A 21,990-nucleotide genomic window follows, 5' to 3' on the forward strand; every position below is an offset into this window, starting at 1 on the left:
ATCATGGTAACTAACTGCTTTAGAAGTATTGTGGCATCCATAACGACTTGTGTTTGGGTTTTCTTTCATAAAGTATGATACATACAATCAAAGCTTTTAAATGTTAAAATAGAAGATTATGTTCATGCAGTAACTATCCAAATTAGCATTTTAAAATGCTGTTTCACAGAATAAAAAAGGAACATGTCAGTATATGCTGTAGACCAACTTGGTACAGTCCCTATCTACTCCTCTCTTTCCCAAGGTGCCTTTGGTAGAATCTTGGCTGAGAAGTGTGGATCATTTACTTCAGGCAGTTGAGGGAGTTCTAGGTTTGTTATGTGGGAGAGAGTGGTGTCAGATGCATGGCTGCCCCACCAGGAGGGATCTGCAGTGCAGATGATGTCAGTGGGAGCTTTTTTCATCATCTGTGGTGTAAAGGTGCTGCAGACATATGCTTACAAACATGCATTGAGGTTTTGTTGTTTCTCATAAAAACAAATAAATAAAATGTCTTCCATCTTCTATTGATTATTCAGCTTTATTGTTAAATTAAAGGTATGCCTCAGTGGTGTTACACAGTGCTGCAGGCATGCTCTCACAGGTATCAGGAGCAATAAAGTGGCAGTAGCCCAGCAGTCCATCTGGACTTTCACGTCCTACGTACCAGCAGGGCTAATTCATCCATGCAGAGTGCTATACTTAGGTGGCAAGTTGTTCCCATGTTCAGCTTTCAGTGTGTATCTTTCTTGTATGTAAAGTTACTTCACACTGCTATCTTGTTCTGCAGATCTCTTCAGCAACTGCGGTCTACATGTGGATACACTTTATATTACTGTACCTCGAGGAAGGCAAAAATGGCCAGCATCAGTCTTACTGTATTGAGTAAATTGACAATATCTCAACACATGTAGTTTTGCTGTAATGTGAAATATATTAAAAGATGAAATTATATTGCGTAACTGCTCTGTAAGATACTTCTTGTACTGAGGCCACAGCTGTGTATATCAAGATTGTTAAATCAATCAATACTGAAGTAGCATCTTTCAGGGCTAATTATCTTTGCTAATTGTGTTTATTTGAAGAAATCCAGGGCAATTGCTTAAGGACTGGAACAGACCCCTGTTAATTTTGTACTGCTGCTGTACATAGAGCTGTACAGCACACTTCTATATAGGATAGAAAATGTGCATGTTGCATGTGTTTGAAAGAAATATTGACTTGCTTTGCATTTTTATATAGATAGTGGGATATGTGTATATCTCTTGTCCACAGTAAAATTTCCCGCAAGTCCAGGAAGAATTTTTCAGCAGAAGTAGGATGTTTGAGCCGGGCAGGACTGAGGGATGACTCACTGCCCTTCCAGCCATCCAATTACACAGACGGGATAAATCACCTTTTAATTGGAGTAGTAGTCTGAATTATATTTCTGCCACGTTTTCCTGAAATACAGCTGCACAAGGAATAAAGGATCTTAATAGCTTCTTAGCACCCTCTATCACCTATATTCTCCCGCCCAAATGACCAAGCTTTAAATAATGATGAATTAGTTACTAGCATTTACATTGTTCAGGCGACCTACCTTCCTGCAGGTGGAAGCCAGCTAGGTGTCTCAGTGGTCATACAGAGGCCACCTCCCTAAAAATTACACCATTCTCTGACCTGTTCTAGGTCTCTCAGTTCAGGCTAATCATTGACAGGGCTTTTACGATCACAAGCTTTTAGTGAAGCTTTGATAAGACACTCCAGCAGTTCGTGGCAAATGAAGACGGTCTGCACGGCGGGGACGCCAGCGAATGAGTGGACTTTTTTCAGTGTCAGTGCAAGAAATCTGACTTTTAACACTTGTGCTATAAACCGGCATAATGTGTGGCCGACGACCGGAGAGATTTGTTGCTTTTTGGACATTAGTTTTCATAAGGATAGTCACTGGGCTTGCTGGAGAGGGAAGATCCGTGTGGAAAAAGGACCCCCACTTCAGCCCCGTGAGTGAAACACAGATGTTTTTGTATGACGCTTTCCCCAAAGAGTTTCTCTGGGGTGTAGGGACAGGGGCTTTCCAGGTGGAAGGCAGCTGGAGGAAGGACGGGAAAGGCTCCTCCATCTGGGACCACTTCATCCACTCGGAGCTCAGGGATGCTGACAGCACAGACGCCTCCAGTGACAGTTACACCTTGTTGGACAAAGATTTATCCGCTCTGGATTTTTTGGGAGTTACTTTTTACCAGTTTTCAATTTCATGGTCAAGGCTTTTTCCCGCTGGAGTGGTAGCAGCTCCCAGTGAAAAAGGACTCCAGTATTATAACACCCTAATCGACTCTTTGCTCTACAGAAATATTGACCCTGTGGTTACGCTGTACCACTGGGACCTGCCCTTGATGCTGCAAGAAAAATATGGGGGATGGAAAAATGAATCAGTAATTGATATCTTCAATGACTATGCCACCTTTTGCTTCCAGACCTTTGGGGAACGTGTTAAGTATTGGATTACAATCCACAATCCATATTTAGTTGCTTGGCATGGGTATGGCACAGGTATTCATGCTCCTGGAGAGAGAGGGAAAATGACAACCGTCTACTCTGTAGGACACAATTTGATCAAGGTACAGTATAGTAAGATTTTACAAACTGATCTTGCACTGCCATGGGAAATGATGGGAGGAATCAATCACATAATCAATGTTTCAAAAAAATAATCAAGGAATGTGAAAACACCAAGAAATAACCCTTAGCTAAGGCAGTCTTTTTTTTATTCCTCATGTTGATTTTATTGTTGTCACAACAGCTGACTCAGTTATTATTTGTTTTAAAGTGCTTGTTTATTATTTTATTTAAATTAGGTTTTGCCTGTAAAATCTGGCTATTAAAGAGCATGATTTTCCTTCGTTATTCTTTCCACTCAGTTAAACACACTGACATGAGCATTTGGCTACACTGAAATGACTATTCTTTTAGTTTAAAATGAAATTTATTTGTATTTGCATATTGGATCAATTCTACTAGCAATAGAGTATGCATATAAAAATATTAGTTCTAGCTTAATAAGATCATATTGCAAAATGTTTATTACTAAACTAACAAGGTGAACAGTTCTTGGGTTTGGAACACAACAAACATCCTCTTTAGTATTTGAGAGTTTCAAAATTACATTATTTCCATCATGTTTCCAGCATTTAAATGTTATGTCAGTCTTATTTATCAGCTCTTTTCTACAGAATTACACACCCAAAAGGCTTGATCCCATGATCAATAGCTTCAACAGCTGGGTCCTAAGTTCATGGTATTCGTTCTTTGGGAAGGACAAAAAGAGAAGTCTGAAGTGGGTCATACTTTTTAAGGCAAAAGTGCAGACGTTGTTCCTGGTATTCTCAACAGCATTACAGAGTTTACAGCGTCTCCTCTGATAGATTATTAATTTCATTCTACAGAGTAGCTCGTTTCTACGCAGAGGAGCTTATATTCTTATCTTCTCTTGCTATAATTTAAAACAGTTTCCAATAAAAGCAGTTTAAGATAAGTATTAACAATATCAATACAGCATTCTTTTCATCTGTAGTGCTCAAAATACTTTACAGAACAGGTCACTGTCCTGTGTCTGTTTGGTAGAGCAGCTAGTATAATTCCCCCTGCTCAAACTATTCCTAGCTGTCCCAAAGAGAATTTTTCTACTACCTACCATACATTATAAATGCAAGTAACAAATAAATCTGAATGTATTATTTGTCCTACAGAAAGAAGTATGCGTGTGGGAAAAAATTAACTGTCAGAGTAGTTAAAAATGTTCTACAACTGACCGTTTCTATTTCATGTATTTGTTTCTGGGCTTGAACCTGCAGAACCTCCTTTTTCAGAAAATTCACACTGCGGTCCATAGAAGTTTTACACATAGGAAAGTCATCGAGCATCCTGAGTCACTAACTGATCTCAGACTTAGCACAAGAGTGATATAACTATAGAGATTTGTGAAGCCTCTCAAAGAGAACTGATGCTCATTCATTCTTTTTATTTTCAAGTGCTATATAAAATATATTTGATATATGTAAAACATCCAGTGTAAGTTTGTAGCATTTCTTGCTTTCATTTCTGAGTGGCACAATCAAAACTGGAGTTCCAACTAGGCAGTCTCTGCATTTTCCCCACTCTGTAAAATCCATGTGAGCAGCACGCAGCACATAGGGAGCAATGCCTCTGCTGAAGAATCATTTGGGTGGTCCAGGAAGCCAAGCATAGCTGGGTCTGATATACAAATTTCTGACCTAAGTTCCTTGCTCAATATTATTTAACTCTCAGGCTCAATCCGATAGTTGGTTCTAGTTTTAAAGTGTCTGAATCTGAGTATAAAATAGGTCACTTCAATCAAAGAGTTAATGAGACTGTCAGCAACACACAATCCATTAACTAGTATTTTATTATTATTGGGCAGAAATTATTTTCATGTTGTATCTTTCTTACAGCCCCATGAATGTTACCTAATGCGTTCGCAGTTCTCTCCTGTTGTACTGTAAAATTTCTGAAGATTTTAGGTCTTCAAGAAGAATCTCAGATTTGTAGTAATGTATTTGAGGAACTGGAGTTTGATGTTCAGGGTTGGAGGTGGAATGGAAGTTCTTGAGGTACCAGCTGGCATGAGTCAACTCTTCTTTTTTTTTTTTTTTTCTTCCCTAATAAAATGTAATTAAAGCCAGCCATTCCACAGAAGTCATAGGTGGTATTATATGTTTCAAGCCAACTAGCCACAATCTTTCTCAAAGATTTTTGTGGGTATCTAAATGTTCAGTTTGTTTAGTATTGTTAACAATATCATATTAATATAATGTATTGATGCACAATCAGGATTCATGTGTTATGAAATGTCTTTCCTTTGAGAAGGAGGGAATGTTATAAGAATTTCTCTTTAAAGAGATCTCACATGGCTTTTTATTTCAGGACTGGTATCTGCAAATCTGTTTCTCAGACATTGTATTATGGCTACCTTCTAATTTACCACTGCAAACCAAAAATGTCCTCCCAAAAATAAAAGACCAGCAAAAATGTCAGGTTTTGGCAGTGTGAGGCAATGCCTATTAAAGCTGTTGTAAAGTTTACCATTTATGTCAGTGGCTTTAGGAAGAGCCACGTTCTTGTCCATGTCAAGGCTTCATTTTTGGACAGGCTATTGAAAGACAATATTCTCCATGCCACCGTATGCACATTACCAGGTCGACCCATTAAACATGTTGAGCAGGAAAAACGAGTCTGTAATGCTCAAAAGAAATTACTCTGGCCACCACTCTGTTACATAGCAAATTGCTGAATAATCATTCTCAAGCCTTTTTGTAGTACCTTTGGATAAACTAAATGAGGTCTCTTATGATTCCTGTTTTTACTTTCGTTTACCAGTGCACTGTTGCAGTTGCAGTGTTGTGAGAACTAATCACCATTTATATAAAGGCATGCTTTTATGTGATATATCAATCATAAACTGAAGCTAAGTTTCATAGAATCACAAAACTGATCTAACAAACCATAAACCTTTGCTTTTTTGGACTTTGGATTATTTTATTGTAAGAACAGTTTGAAAGTTGCTGGAGATTTTTGGCGTCTCTAGAAGAGGGCCAAAGAAATTTCTCTTAATTGGAAACTATCCATTTTAGTAGACTAAAGAAATTCAACATCTTAAAACTCAAATAATTGCCTGGCATAAGGAAAAAGTCCCTGTATTTTAGAACTGATTTAAAAATTATCTGTTTCCATGAATGAATTCAAGGTAGCTAATTAGGTAGATAATGATCTTATTAAGGCTTTTCAACAAAAGCACGATTGGTCTGTCTTCATCAAGCCCCAGAGCCCTATGGTGTTGACTAGCACAAGGCAATGCAGGTGCTGTATCATGTACTACCCGTGCTTTCCTTCTGTGCCTTGCATCTTTTTAAGGGAATGCCCCAGATACATCCACTTAGGAGCCAGTCCTGCCTTTCACATGGGTCTTGCTATTCAAGACCCATAAAGAGGGCTAGTGAACGCAGAAGCAAAGGCTGCTAAGCAGGATGCTTAGGACATCCATGTGAGGAAAACTAGCCACAGAAGAACAACTCAAAATTTCAATTTAAAAAACATATTTGCATGTTACTATGTATGCTTTTCATACACAGAGGGTAATAATTGCTACTGATCATTTAAAAGGACCTGATACTACCTCCATGGAAATTACTAGTAAATAAGAAGTTTGACGCTTATCAATTATAAATTGTTAAGGGGGTCACTTAGATAAATCTCTATTCCATTTTATGATCATTACCACTAACACGAGGAGCATGTGGAATCTTATACCAGGTGGAGAGTGGCCGTCAAAAGTGTTATCTCCTTTCTTCATTAAAGGAGACAGTTCTTCACAAAAGCAACATCAGAAAGCAATTAATGATAACATGTCACTTGCCATGCGACGTTTGAAAGACAGATCAAAGAAGATACGAAAACTATGAGCTTGCTCCTGAGGCAGCTGTCATACTGAGGCAGAGAAGAAAAAAACTGCACACGGAAAAAATAGATGGATTTCTTTGATTTAACAGTAAATTAATCTGCCAAGAAGCAAGAAAATATCAAGCAGATGAATCATTGTGGCTGGAGCTAAATGAGTTATATACCTGATATATTATTACCATTTTTCCTGGATCTAGTTATGTTCTTTTGTAGTTAGATTGAGGTTCATAAAGATCACACGCTGCAGACCAGGCTGTCTTCTTTTCATCCTCTGTATCAGTGCCCTCTGGGCAGTTCTGCCTTTGCTACCTAATAGGCAGAAAAGGGCTTTTTTGTTTAAGATCATTCACACTCCTTCCCATCTGGCAGAAAACCCCAGGAGAAAGCTGTCAGAATAAGATCTCCCTAAAAATTTTCTTCATGGACCTTCATATCACATACCAGGAAAAGGCAATAAATTCCCTTTCAGACATGGTGTCTCCGTATAGATCCGTCACAGATCGGGTTCATCTTTTTGCCCAGCTGCATTACTCGCAGCTCTTTGTTAGCTCTCACTGTGCCAGGACCTCTTTGTGGACGCTGCTGCCTTGGGGATCTTTGGATGAGCATGTCCTGGAGAAGTCCCGTAATTAATTCTCCTTAAAAACAAATCTTTACTGAATGAATGGGGAATAATTCTTATCTCTACATCCAACCACACACTTTCTTCCCTTCCTCCAAAGGAGCCCCCTTTCCTAGGGATCTAGAATGATGAAGCTACACCGGTGCCTGTATTTCTTACAGGAGGAGGGAAATCTGTCACCATCAAGTACGGCTCTAGGGTCGACAGCAGAATTGTCTATGCTTTTAAATGTCTTTGCTGGAAGGTTTGTCAAACAGTAGTAGCCATCAGTGATGACGTAAAATTCAGCACTGATGCACACTTTTTTTGTGTGATTTGCTATTTTCAGGTCGGCTTTCTTACATTTCTTGGAAATCATCAGGAAAAACAAGATGTTTAGCGTACAACAAATTTGATAGTAAAGCCTCAGTCCTTCAAACCACCCTCTTAGAAATTTAGTCACCTGCATCTCAAGAGCCCTTTTTTCCTTCACAAGGATTGAGCTTCAGAGTCAGTTTGCAAAATAAGGGCTTTGGCTCTACTGACTACGTGGCATCTTTACCACAGACCAAAAGGGCCTTGAACCGAAATATACTCTCCAAACAAGGCACACACACCTGCCCTTCTTCTAAAATGATGTTTAACACCGTCATCATCAGACTGTCTATTCTAGCTCTTCATGGTTTGAAAAACAAACACTTAAACACAAGCCAGAATAATTTTATTAGTATTTTTTAAATTCTAGTTTTTCCTAAATGTTCTTGTACTCTAGCATGCTAAAATAACTTCATATACCCCTGACATTGTTTTGTGTGCTCATTGCTGAGACATTGAAGGAAAATTGCTTGACTTTAACATATCTTGAGAATTTGAAAGTATTGGTCTTTCAATACTAAACTCTTTGTGTACGTACATGATAAATTACAGGATCAGAGTTTGAAGGTGTATGAGAATATTTCAAGAAGAGAGGAGAACAATACTGTTGTCTTGATTTTATTAAATTGACTTATCTAGCCTTTTACAGGGTTAATTCTAACTGACTTAGCGCACTCTGTGACATTCAGGTCTATGGAATAATTTCTATATTAATACCAGAAAAATATGCTGAAATTAATGTGTCATATGTATTTAGAATAAATACGCAATATTGATCCTGCCTTCACTGTGTACTTAGCCTTGACATTTGTCCTTGATCTAACAAGGAAAGTGAAAGATTAGGGATTAAACTCTAACTGAAAAAAAGATTAGTCAAGATTTACTCAAAATAGCCAAATTGATGTATGATACGGCTTTTAAATTGATGTTTGTTTCATATGTGGTCTTACAAAACAAATGATATTAATCAGTTGGTTCTATCAACAATAGTTTGCACTTAGTGAACACCTTCCGTCTGAGAATGTTAAGCTGCTTTACAGATAATTAACAACTCAAAACAGAATTATAGGCAAGTACATGCTATTGTCTCTACTATGTTTTTAAAATCCCTCACTATGGACAAGTGACTTTTTTTTTAATAGAGTTAACCCTTAGTGAGACATCAGTGACACGTATGAATTTGTGTATGGGGATGTTATGTTGACTCATATTAAATGTACTCGTTTGTACTTGAGGTCTACTCCTGTGGCTGTGGCTGTATTCTCTACTGTAGACAATATTTTTAACAGTAACTTTACTTTCTTCTAATCAACCTTTTGGAGGTACATATGAATACAATGAGTTGTCCCTGATTGTCTTTTACCTGTCAATATTGCATTCTAATTAGTTGCTTTTTGGCAAAGCTGTCTTTCTCCCCTTCACCTGGAAATGTGTGATTGCTAAGATTTACCTGGTGCTGTCGTCGTGCTACTTGGCCCTGTGCGCAATACAGCTGACTTCAGCAGGGTTTTTCTTCCTGAGCCAACGCAACCATATACCTTTCATTAAACAGTGGTGTTAGTAGCCTGTGTCTGGGGAAAAAAAATATACTAACCAGGTGAGGAATCACTAGAGGCAGAGAACAAAGCAAGCCTGGCCCCAGCACCCAGCCCGGGCTAGACCTTCGGGAGAGGACAGTGAGGGGAAGTGAGGGGATGGCACTGGCCACTTACCTTTTTTGATGAGTCTGGTAAGAAATCCATTTTATAATATTTTAACTATATCTTGCAATTTGCCTCATGAGTTCGATTTTGCTGACTTCCTTTTTCAGCTACAGAACCTGCATTTCAAAGGTTAGTGTTACTTTATCAGTATTTTCAAAGACAGACCTTGAACAAATGTTACGAGCATGACCTTAGAAACCATAAACAACTGATACACAAAATTTCACAAAGTGTAATTCTTCGGTACTCCCTAGCTTAACCAAATATCTACCTGACATCAGGTCTTTTGTTTTTTTAAACTGTCAAGGCTGTGTGTTTCTAGATAAATTAACTGAAATTATTGTCAAAGGTAAGCAATGCTGTTTGGCTTGGTAATGATGTCAGTCTAACACGGCACTCTGTTTCACAATGCTTCTCGATGTTTTTTCTGGGTGCAAACAGTTATTTTCTTTCCAGCTTAAGAGTATAGAGCCACATTGCAGGAATAATGTAAACCCTGAGTTACTTGACAACTCCTCAGCTGGGAGAGGTCAGCTCCCTTCCCCTGTGTCAGATCCTCTGGCGTGAATCACGCTGCAATCCGGAGTCACCCTTCTCTGACACCCTAGCTCTCTTCTTTACCTATGGGGCTCTGACAATGCTAGTGGTTCCTCAGCCTCCCATGTATTCCTTTTTTTTGGTGTAAATTTTGACTGCTGTATTCTCTTATTTAAGTAATTAACAGCGTGACATTTGAAGGTAATTCTAGTGCATGACAATGTTAAGCTTTCTAAAGCACGATGATAATCAGAAAAATGGAATTAAGATGCAATACAAGATATGCTTTCATTGTCACCAACACGAATAGCGAAACTCCTGCCTGTCCTAGGGCAGTGAATATTTGGCTGACTATGAGTACTAAAGCATACCATACCAAACAGATCTTATGAGATACTGCTGCCAAACTTCCTTTTAAAACCAAAGTGTTGTTGCTCTCTACTTAAAATGAATAAGTTTCATTCTGTCCTGTTGCATGCCCTGTCAGAAAAATTATTATTACAGCAGCTTCAAAGAAGAACTAAAATCCTGGATCAAAATTTTCAGACAGAACTGTGAAACTTGACATTTGGGTTCAAACTTTGCAGCTGGGTCCTTTGTCCAAGTTTTTATATTTAGGGACTGTGCAAATACCAAAAGTTGAACACTTACTCATATTTGGTTAGGCCAGACTAAAACAAATGGAAGTGTATTCCAAAAAGAGGGATGGGGTGAATGTGGTTTGATGAGAGTAAATTCAGGTAACCCTCCCATAGCACAGAGCAGTTAATAGCACAGAGCCAATACTGACAAAGGAAACATCATTTGAGATGCATAAGTTATGGAACAATTGTAAAGATGGTTTAAAATTTTAACTGTACCAGCAATCACTGCTTGACAAAGAAAGACCTAGATGGGACTGTCTAGGTCACGGAGTTCAAATCCCACCATTAACAGCTGTTTAGTCCCAAGGTGTCCATGCAACACATCCCTGCTGGGACCTCTCCTGAGATTTAGACCTATGTTAAAAGGCAAAAAGCCACAGCCCTAATGTGTCACATGGGATACTGAGCATTACCTTCATCCTGAGGTACCTTGCAGTATAACAGTAATTGCCCATTACAACTGTGTGTGCCTTAAGTGTTAATATTTCCATAGAAGTCTGCAGGGAATCAGATGCAGCTACCTGCCTGTTTAGCTGCCAACGGACACAGGGATTTATTAGAGTTACAATTTAATGCTATTTTTCTCTCATCAGGCTCATGCAAAAGTTTGGCATAACTACAGAAAACACTTTCAACCGTATCAGAAGGGGATGTTGTCCATAGTATTGGGATCCCACTGGATCGAACCTAACAAATCAGAAGATGCTTTGGACATTTCTAAATGTCAGCAGTCTATGGAGAGAGTACTCGGATGGTTTGCTAAACCCATCCATGGGGATGGCGATTATCCAGAAGAACTGAAAAATGAATTCTCATTTTTGCCACGCTTTACTGAGGATGAGAAAAACTACATAAAGGGAACAGCTGACTTCTTTGCATTTTCCTTTGGTCCTAATAACTTTAAACCTCCAAACACTCTACCGAAAATGGGACAAAATTTGTCACTCAATTTGAGGGAAGTACTGAACTGGATTAAACTGGAATACAACAGTCCTCGAATCTTGATTGCAGAGAATGGCTGGTTCACTGACAGCCATGTGAAAACAGATGACACCACAGCCATTTACATGATGAAAAACTTCATTAATAAGGTTTTACAAGGTTTGTACTCAAGTTAGTTGTTGGATTTTCGGAGAGCTTTTTAAGATCATTTGATATTTAGCTCTGTAATGATGTAATCAGGTTTTTTTTTAAAAAGAGATAATGGCAACTAGGTTAATTATTAATTATTTATACTGCATGAGTACAAGTCATGGATCAGGATCTACTGGTGCTAGGTGTTGTACAAACACAGAAAAAACCCATAGTCCCTGTCACAGAAAGCTAAAGTCCGACATCTGCGTTTGATTTTAAAACTAAATGAGTGCAAAACTGAGTCAGAAATGAATGAAAACAAATCTATTGGATCACTTTTCACTGCTGGCAGCCCAACTGTAAAACCTTTGTGCAGGTACTTACCTTGACAGCAGGAAAAGACGACAGTGATTACAGAATGTCATTGCCATGCTGGGGTCCTACTCCAACATAAAATGTGTGAAGGAAACCAGCAGAAGGGCTGTCATTTTTCAGGATTATTGCACACCAAACAGAGATAATATCACACTTTTAACCTTGGTATTTGCCCTTCATAAAGCCAGTGTACAGGGGTGCTCTCTGAAGGCAAAAGATTTAATTTTGTACAAAATATAAATGCTGTTAGTACCCAAAGCCTCTGCAAAACCAGTATTTCTTTTCCCCCTTGCCCAGTGTGTAGGTTCGGTGCTGGGAGAGGGACAGCCGCTGGTCCCGAGAGCCATCCTCCCAGCAGGCTGCCCCGCTGCTGATGCCCTGCTGCAGCGATGGGATGGCTCGGACCCCTTTACAAAAACCTTTCGTATCCTCAGAAAAGGGAAAACGCGAGTAATCGTTTGCTCTGACCTCAAATCAGGGAGTGCTGTATCACCAACAAATGTAATTAAGCTCCAAAAGAAGATTATCCAGATATATTTAAAGTTTGTTCAAATTGTAAACTTCACGTAGCACAACTGTGTGATATGTCATGCATTTCCAGATTTTGAGGAGGTTACATTCCAGTATTTGGTTTATGATATTTTAAATACTGCAGAGTCACAGCAGGAAAGTCTAGATGCAGGCCTGGATTTGGAAGTGTGGAACAGGTAGATTTCTGGACACACACATAAGAAAATCCATAGCGTGTTCTTTTTTTGAATCTTCTACAGCAGACCTGGCTGTAGTAACCATCTGTGGCTTCACACTTCTGAAATACTTGGTCAATGTTCAACCAATAACTACTTCTCAAGAATTGTCATCTATATTTTTCTGTATGCAGATACTTCAACCTCTGCATCAAAATACAGGATTATCTCTTAACCAATGCATTTTTTGTGAAGCAAACTTTATCTGATCAGGAATAATATTTGGAACATATTTTCATATTTTTACTTACAGAGAAGGCAGGTATAAATTTGCTATTTGCAGCAAAATCAATTAGATCATGTTAACCTCAAAACATCATTTATATAGGCCAAATTGTAATGGGATGGTGGCCATTAAGATGGCATGTAACAGGCTGTAAGGAGCTATACTCTCTGTGTGTGTTCAAGGAAAGTGCTGTAAACTCTGCACTGTATGTCTGTAACTCACGGCACTGTGAATCATGAATATATGTGAGGTATAACATCACCATTGCAATGAACTGACCTCAATTACGGTACAAGGATGCAACTGAAAATACAGCTTCTTAGGGGCGTGTATAGGCCTGGCCATACTGAAACTATTACTTCTGCAGAAGGACTCCAAGGCTCCACCTCTAGCAGACACAGAAATGCCTTGAGATCTCCTTCCATGGATGTCCCCTCTGGTGACACAAGGAGCTTAATTAACTCCTGACCTCTTCTACCTTCAGCCCCTTGTTCGTGCCCCCAGCCATCCCCTGGTTTTTAGGAGGATTTTTTCATCCCCACTCTAATGTTCAGTGAGGATTCTGACTTCTGTTTCTGCCCTCTCCTTTCACTGTCGCTGCAGACAAGGCTACAAACATACTCTCACGCTGATCCACAGGATCTCTACCTATCACCCACATAACTATTAATTCTTACCACAAAATACACATAAAATAGTGGGGGTTTTTTCCCCCTACCCATGTAAACAGCCAAAAATTCTCATCTAGGCATGCCCTATCTTGAGTACCACAGCATTTTTTTTTCTCCGACAATTAAACTTAGCCCCCATCCATTTGGTATGCTTCTAGAAAAAAAAAAATTTCTCAGTTGTCACTTATGCTAATCCCTATATGTCTACTTTTATTTGTTCAGCCTTCCTCATTGCAGACATGATGTCCTCATCTCTACTTGCAAGGCTCTTCTGCCCTATCTCTTTATCCTGTATGTCATTCTCTACCTCTGTGTTTTGCAATTTATATTTTCAGACATTTTTGTACTTTCTTCCACATTTCCCCTAATATTTAGAAGTTGTTTTTCTTGAAAATACATGCTATTGTATTGCTTTGTTACATTCCCTTATCTCCTCAGCAGTATTCTGGCCTTGTCTATCAGCTTCTCAGATACTTACACTGCAAGCTCTTTGGCTTTCTGATTTCTTTATCCAGCAGGTAGTAAAGTATCGTGCTGGGCTATGACAGTACTGCTGGGTACTTGTTACTCTGCTGCACGAATACAAGTACTGTGCAAAACTGCCTCCTGCTGAAGTTGCAGCATGGTGTGACCAAGGCAAAGAAGTTCAGTGGAAATACAAAATTATGCAAGGTGAAATGTCATGAGATAAAAAAGGCAAAGCAATGTTGGGCAAGAATAGAGCTTTAAATCAGAATACTTCATCTTTATTCCTTGGCTTACTCTCGGTGGACTATTGCCGTCCGTCTCTCTGTGTCAAAATCCTCAGTAACCCCGCTCGGTCACTGCTTTGCCCTTGATATTCCAGCCTTTATAAGGTTAATGTGAGGAGTTATCCTGCGGTATTTCCTAGCTGAAAGCTGGCGATGGGCAGCAAACATGAGTGAGCATGGAGTTTGGACTTTTTCTTCCAGGCTGCCAGCTGGCACACAATCTAAGTGTGTAACGAATGTTGTTGTTAGTTGGTGTCCAGCAAGAAGCTGCTTTGGAAGTTCTGCTGCCCTTTCTGATGAATTGTGTTCCACATCTGAAAGCAGTCATTTTGTCATCTTTCTCATGTGTTATATATAAAAGATTATATGTATACTCCTTTGCAAAGTAGAAAGACATTAAGATTGCCTGAAGAAACATGCATGTACTGCCCCATTCTGTGAATAAATCAAGCACTTCAGTGTCTGGGTTGATCAGCCCAGCTTCTTTTAAAGTCATTACGTGTCCCATAGCAACACATTTAATTTTTCAATTTAGGAATTTCAATTCCTAAATGTTACAGCTTGCAGAGATCTTTCAAATAAAGGTAGAGAGTTTTAGCTTCACGACGAATAGAAAGTCACAAACTAGATCAACTATTGCACCCTTAATTTTTAGGCATGATTCTCTGATTTTATTGGTATATATTATTTGCAAATCATCAAATGCAACTTAAAATCTGGATGTAGCATAATATTTCATGTTTGCTCAGAGCAGAAATAAAGCACCCTACAGTAATTTAAGGAACTAGTGACATACATATTTTTAATGAATAAAGTCTAAGATACATAATGTCTGTCACAGTTTTGCAATGAATTACAATGGGCCAATTATCCTATGGGTGTTGAGAAAACCCTCAAGATTTTCAAAGTGAAGAGACCTTCCTCATAAATATCCCTTATATATGTTAGAGTCCTAAATATAAGACTCACGGATGTTACTTTCTCTTATGCAGCTATTAAATACGACAACATAGATGTGTTTGGTTACACGGCCTGGTCACTCCTTGATGGCTTCGAATGGCAACATGCTTACAACATCAGGCGCGGATTATTTTATGTAGATTTCAAAAGCGAAAAAAAGGAAAGGATTCCCAAGTCATCTGCACTTTATTATAAACAAATCATAGGAGAAAATGGTTTCTTCCCAAGGGAGTCTACCCCAAGCTTGCAAGCTCAATTCTCCTGTGACTTCTCCTGGGGCATCACCGAGTCTGTTCTCAAGGTAAGTGTACAATATTGGGAGGACTGCTGGAGGCAGAGCTATCAACAACTTCACTTTGTGAATATATGACTCTGTACGGCACCTTGCGTTCAGGAATCTCAATGCACACTGCAAACAGAAGTCAAGCCTAGCCATAATTGCATACATTCAATGTAATTCACAGGTTTTCAGGGAGCTAGTCACAGTGCTGGGTGCTCCTGCAGCAGCAGACCCCACTGCAGGAGCCCTTCCAAGGCTGGCCCTCCCTCGCTTTCCCTTGGCTTGCATCTCCACGTGGCATATCAGATCAGGAAAGCAAGAAGTTGACCCCAACTGATTGTTCCTGGGTTATTTTTTAACCAGGGGTTTCCCAATCCAGTTTGCGGTGTGGCCACAGGGATGCCTACGACAGCGCAACGGAGATGCTGGCGCAGGGCAGGGACAAGGTGGTTACGCTGGTGGCAGCAGAGCTACCTGCAGGCTCAAGGTCTTGTCTAAAGCTACTGAACAAGGCAGAAACAGATTCCTGGGTTGAGCCTGGCTCTAAGTGCCACTTAGACATGTGGGTAACAAGCCATTCTCTAAAAAGACCACCACAGGCAAAGATAACCAACATCAGCATATATGGCCTTTACCATCTCAACTGCCATTGAAAACAGATCATACCACCTTTTTTCCAAACTGTTTTCTACAGTATCTATTTCTATGTTAAATCTGGTACATAAGCTAACCATATGTATGGCCAGTGTTGGAATACTCTTTTTGTCATCGCCTATAGAAAGACGGTCCAATGACCAATGTCAGCCTTAAAAAATAACAACAAAACTCCATAATTTAACCTATTCACTGACAACCATAGGAAAAAAAAAGTAAAGCTTCTATATATTTTGTTAATATACAGCATTGAAAAGTCAACTTTCTTAAAAAAAAAAGAGATTTAATCTAAATATTTTAAACTTCACTATATCGGATTCCAAATCCTACAAAAAGTATTTAAAAAAAATGGAATAGAAAAAAAATTATGTGCTACACAGGACCTTGTTAACTAGTAGAAGATATAAGGATATAACTAAATGCTACGAGTTGTTTGTGTCAGGTATTTGCATAGGCAGAAGGACTATGGGTAAGATCAGGGAACACTATGCCACAGGGTTGATCTCAGCAGCAGCGCCAAAATAATCCGTGCCTGCCTCATATACACCCTGGTGCTTGTTTTTACCACCCTGGTCTCCCACCAGCTGCCTGAGAACTGCTGTTTGCGTGACCACAGAGTAAACTCGATCTAGGAAATGTATCTATACAAAAATACACGTCATGTAGGCTGGTGGCAGGGCAAACGCCAGTGCGTGGCTGGATAGAAAGGAGAGCAAAATTTTAATGTTTTCCATAGATGAAGGAATAGAACGGGTAAGGTGACCACTAGCACAGACAAAGCCCATATAGGTGAGTTGGTTATCCTCTTCCCCTCGGAGCATCTGAGTGGGACCTCCTGACATCCAGCCAAACACAGGCAGAAATGCAGAGTTCGAGCAGGCATTCATTTAATTGAATCCCATTGTAATGTATCATGTTTACTTTCACAGGCAGAATCCATGGCTTCCTCACCGCAGTTCTGCGATTCCAGCCTGTACCTCTGGAATGTCACGGGAGATGGGCTTCTGCACAAAGTTAAAGGGGTGAAGCTAAAAACCCGACCGGCACAGTGCACAGATTTTGTCAGTATTAAAAAGCAACTTGACCTCCTGGAAAAAATGAAAGTCACCCACTACAGATTTGCACTTGACTGGTCACTAATTTTACCCAACGGAGATTTGTCAGTGGTCAACAGGCAAGTTCTTCGGTATTACAGATGCATGATTAGTGAAGCACTGAAGCTCAATGTTCAGTCCATGGTCACCTTATATTATCCAACTCATGCCTACCTGGGCCTGCCGGGTCCTTTGCTGCAGGCAGGAGGTTGGTTGAACCGGTCTACTGCCTATGCCTTTCAAGACTACGCAGCTTTATGTTTTCAGGAATTTGGCGATTTGGTTAAACTTTGGATTACAATTAACGAGCCTAACCGGCTAGGTGATATCTATAATAGGAGCAGCAATGATACATATTGGGCAGCACACAATTTATTAATAGCACATGCCATGGCCTGGAAAATATATGATGAGCAGTACCGGTCCTTTCAGTATGGCAAAGTGTCCCTGTCCCTGCATTCGGACTGGGCTGAGCCTGCCAACCCCTACTTTGAATCTCATTCAAAAGCTGCCAACAGGTTTCTTCAGTTTGAAATAGGCTGGTTTGCTGATCCCATATTTAAGACTGGGGACTATCCGGCTACTATGAGGGACTACATCAACTTTAAAAACAGAAAAGGCGTCTTGTATTCTTCGTTGCCATCTTTCACAAGCGAGGAAAAGGAGCTCGTCAAAGGTGCAGCTGACTTTTATGCGCTAAATCATTTCACCACCAGATTTGTGATTCATGAACCTCAGAATGGGAGCCAGTATGAATTTGATCGTGACATCCAATTTCTGCAGGACATCACCTGCCTGAGCTCCCCTTCCCGTCTGGCAGTGGTGCCTTGGGGAGTGCGCAAAGTTCTCAGGTGGATTAAAAAAAACTATGGCGACATTGATATTTACATCACAGCAAATGGAATAGATGACCAGTCCTTAGACAACGATGAACTTCGAAATTATTACTTAGGAAAATATGTACAAGAGGTTTTAAAAGGTGAGTATATGATAGATCCAAGCTCCCCAGAATGATTTCTGTGGCACAGACCCAGGCATTCCTTAAGCAAGCACCTAAGACTTGCCCCAGAGAGAGCGAGCAGGTCCGGTTGAGATGCAGGAACCAGCCAGCAGCATTCAGCATCCTGAGGGGCCTGATTCTGCAGGCACGCTCGGGGCAGACACAACACAAAGCAATGGCATCAGGCCCCTCGCAGCCATGGCTGCTTCCAGTTTAAACCACATGAGAAGCCATTTGGGCATGCACATACAGCAGAGTAGTTATTCAGAAGTTAGTAGGAGATAGCACTTCAGACCAACAGCTCTAATTTCTACACTACAAAGAAAGGTGGGAGCCTCATTACTTGCTTGCTGAACTAGAGTCATTGGGCAGGAAAGCACAAGCAAGTCCAAGGAGACCTGGAGGGAGGGACATACGTAATACCGCAGGTCACCAGATTTTTAAGGAACTGCTTATGATGGGAAAGTCAAACTCTAGTTCCTGCTCCACTACTTGCTTTCTGCTCTGCACCTACAGAAATCTAGTTCTTCACTTTAGAGAAAGATTAATAACAATTATGGAGGTAGAGGACAAAAACGTTCAACGCAACATTCTTCAGCAACAGCTTATTGCATGAGAAATGCTGCAGCGACCTCACCCCTCCCATCGCTCTTCTTTCGACCAAACATTAAAAGGAAAGCAGCAAGCCACAGGATACCAGAAAGGCCTCGGTACTTGAACCATACAGCCAAAACGAGAAGTACAATACTTCTCTGCACTCACTATTCCCTATTGGCAAGCACTAACAAGTTCCCTGATCAGGATGCGGGGCGTTGAAAAGCTCTTCTGAGGCACCTGTCCCCAAAAATCGTCTTCGTGTCCTGGTTTCTCCTCGCTAGGAGCTAGCTATGTAAAAAATGAGATGGATCTCATTCATGGCTAAGCATGGCTTCAGATTACCTTTAGACACCAACAAGAAACAGACCATTCCCCCTCCAGTGCTTAGCTCTTTCTCAATTGCTAGAGGACTAATAAGCATTTGCCAATTTATTTTTTGTGCTAATTTCACATTGCAAACAAAAGAACAATAAGTTATTAAAGGAGAAGGTTGTTTAAAGGACACTCATCATAGTATTCCCATTTTAATTTCCAGACAGCATGATACTTTAAAGATCCCCTCCCACCATTTACAATATTCTTGCTTAATCTGGGTCACATCCCCAACTATGCTGTCTGCTTACACATGAGTTGAAGAGATGTTAACTCATCAAGGACTGCTACTTATGATTTCATTAAAGTATTTTCACTCAACACTCGGATGCAGCAGTATAACACGCAATCATGCGTGCTGTGGAGCTGAGCAGCTGGGTTTGGAAGAGGGCAGGAGTTTTCAGAAAGCTCCTTTCATGGCATAGGTGAGCAGCTGCTCCTCGAGTCACTGCAGCTGAAAGAGCAGCATCTGGCTTCTTCCAGGAAAGCAGGGTCCCAGCTCTAACTCTGTTCAAATCCAGCTTTCACAGAGTAGCTCCAGAAAATTCCCAAATTCTAAGTTATTTTAAAAACCGACGCACTTTCTACTAAATTAAAGATGGTGAGAGCTGAGTATTGTTAGAAGCAGTAAGTATTTTATGATGCAATTATGCTTTTTAAGTTGATAATCATTTTAAATCTGAACTCATTACCAGGTTTGCAGGTCATGCAAGGTTTTATTAACACATTTCTTTTTTTCTTCCCCCTTGCCAGCATACTACATTGATAAAGTCAAGATTAAAGGCTACTATGCATTTAAACTGACTGAAGAAAAATCTAAGCCCAGATTTGGATTCTTCACTTCAGATTCAAAAGGAAAGCCCTCAATAAAATTTTATAACAACTTGATAAGCAACAACGGCTTTCCTGCCGACTATTCAGTCTGCGATCCCTCCAACCAAGAAAAGCAGTGTAGCTTCTGCTTGTTTATTTCTCAGAAGAAGCCGTTAATATTCTTTGCCTGCTGCCTTTTCTCTACCCTTATCTTGCTTTTAACCATTATTGTTTTTCACAAAAGAAAAAGAAGAAAACGTTTTAAGGCCAAAAGCATCCAGCGCATCTGTGTTACATTTTAAAAAAGGGGCACAAGCCTACTTTCAGTGAGATTCATCACTGTCTGCATTCTACAGAGGATGATGCGGATCAGCCAAGTGTAGAAAAGCACTACGTGAGTCACTCCAGTCATACACACCAAGCATTTTGTCGGGAAATGGAAAGTAATCGTTTGCACAGGGAGAACTATGATGACATTTCTTTCTGGTGAAATTACTTTTGTCCACCTTCTGTACGTAGAAAATGATAAAATCATCTATTTAAAAAAAAGAAAAAAGAAAGAACATTTTATGACTCCTCTGTGCCTTGGAATAACCTGTCACACGGTTTGACTTGAAAAGAGATACTAAGCTGTGAGAACTGATATGCACTTTTCTATGAACCTCTTTGGACCAAAGCATCTTGTGATGTATATTCATGTTATGAATGTTGTTGAGCATGAAACTGCAGTTGTGAGGGTTTACAAATAAAAGCATTATTAAAACCCACAAGCTTTCAATTAAGTACAAAGCCAAGAATGAAACGTGCTGGGCCACATTCTGAAGATACCTCTAAAAGAACAAATCGAAGTTAACTCTATTATTGACCAACATACCTGTATCGCTTGCATACTGGGGGAAGTCGAGATGTGATGCCAATAGTGTTAAGTGGATGTAACTGGACCCACAGGAGACAAGTCAAAATAATACACAATCACACTACTTTTCATCTCCAAAATGAGTCAGCCATAAAAAATTTTACTAGCAGAGAATATAAATACTAACTATTAATCCACTCAAGAGAGTGATGGATATAATTCTCAATTGTACTTTTTCATAGAAAAAAACATAATATATTACCTTAGTTCTGGTCAAGTGCCAGTGCAAGCCATGGGTGGGATAAAACCATGAGAGTTTATTGCTGCATTAAACAAAAGGTACCAGCCCAGGCATCGTGCTCTTAACCAAACCTGCTATTGCATTTAAACTTTTCAGGGACCAAACTCGGAGGCTTCCCTGGATCTGGTTTTGGTCATCTCAAAATGAGCTCAACACGTTCTTCCCATGAACTGTACCATTGTTTAAGATTGACATTGGCCAGCCTTTTCAGTCATGGCATCAAAATGCATGCTCAGATCATCACTGCCCAGGCAGATACCACGCACCTCTGGACAGGGGTAGAGAAGCTGCTCTAGAAATGAAAGAAGGGCAAAAAGAGGCATCAGTTCAATTCATACTGCCTTCCTCCACTTTACAACCTCCTTTTCCAGTGGCTGGTACCCTTTTCAAAGCACAGTGAAACCCCCAACCTCTTCCTATTAGAAGCTAGTTACCTCAGTCTTAAGGTCTCCAGAACAGAGCCACTATTTCTCCATTATATTTCATGTATTGGTCAACATCACAGAAGGCTCATTAATTCAAAAGTACCAGTAAAACGATGACAGACTCTGGCCCATTTTACGCTAGAAAACATTCTACCAGCGCAGCAAACAGCACAGGTATTAGAAGTGCCTGTGTCCTTCCATCGCCCAACAACACAGACTAGTTACCACTCACAGCAACTGGGGAACCGAACTGAAGTGTACTACAGGGAGATTCCACCTCAATTCTGTGTACATGGTGGGAGCACAGAGAATTTTCAGAGACTCCTTTGGCTGCACAGTTTGCACAGCACAAGAACCCATCTCAAAGATGTTAAGCAGGCTGTGCACCAGTCCACATCTGCAGTTTAGCACCACTGCTTTGGCAGGCTCAGACACTGGTACTGCACACCCCTGTGAACTCAGTAGAATCATGCAAGTGGGTGCTTTGGGCAATTTT

At 40.1% G+C, this 21,990-nt stretch overlaps 1 protein-coding gene across 1 annotated transcript; it reads left to right on the top strand.

The window, feature by feature from the left end:
• Positions 1 to 1,741: 1,741 nt before the first annotated feature.
• Positions 1,742 to 20,776, top strand: KLB (klotho beta). The gene is given in 6 exon segments (XM_054823202.1): positions 1,742 to 1,836; positions 1,838 to 2,582; positions 10,892 to 11,399; positions 15,135 to 15,403; positions 16,966 to 18,109; positions 19,853 to 20,776. Coding segments are annotated over 6 exon segments (3,123 nt in total). The 3' UTR covers positions 20,215 to 20,776.
• Positions 20,777 to 21,990: the final 1,214 nt, after the last annotated feature.

The sequence above is a fragment of the Grus americana genome, chromosome 4 (genome assembly GCF_028858705.1).
Source record: "Grus americana isolate bGruAme1 chromosome 4, bGruAme1.mat, whole genome shotgun sequence".
NCBI classification, from domain to species: Eukaryota; Metazoa; Chordata; class Aves; order Gruiformes; family Gruidae; genus Grus; species Grus americana.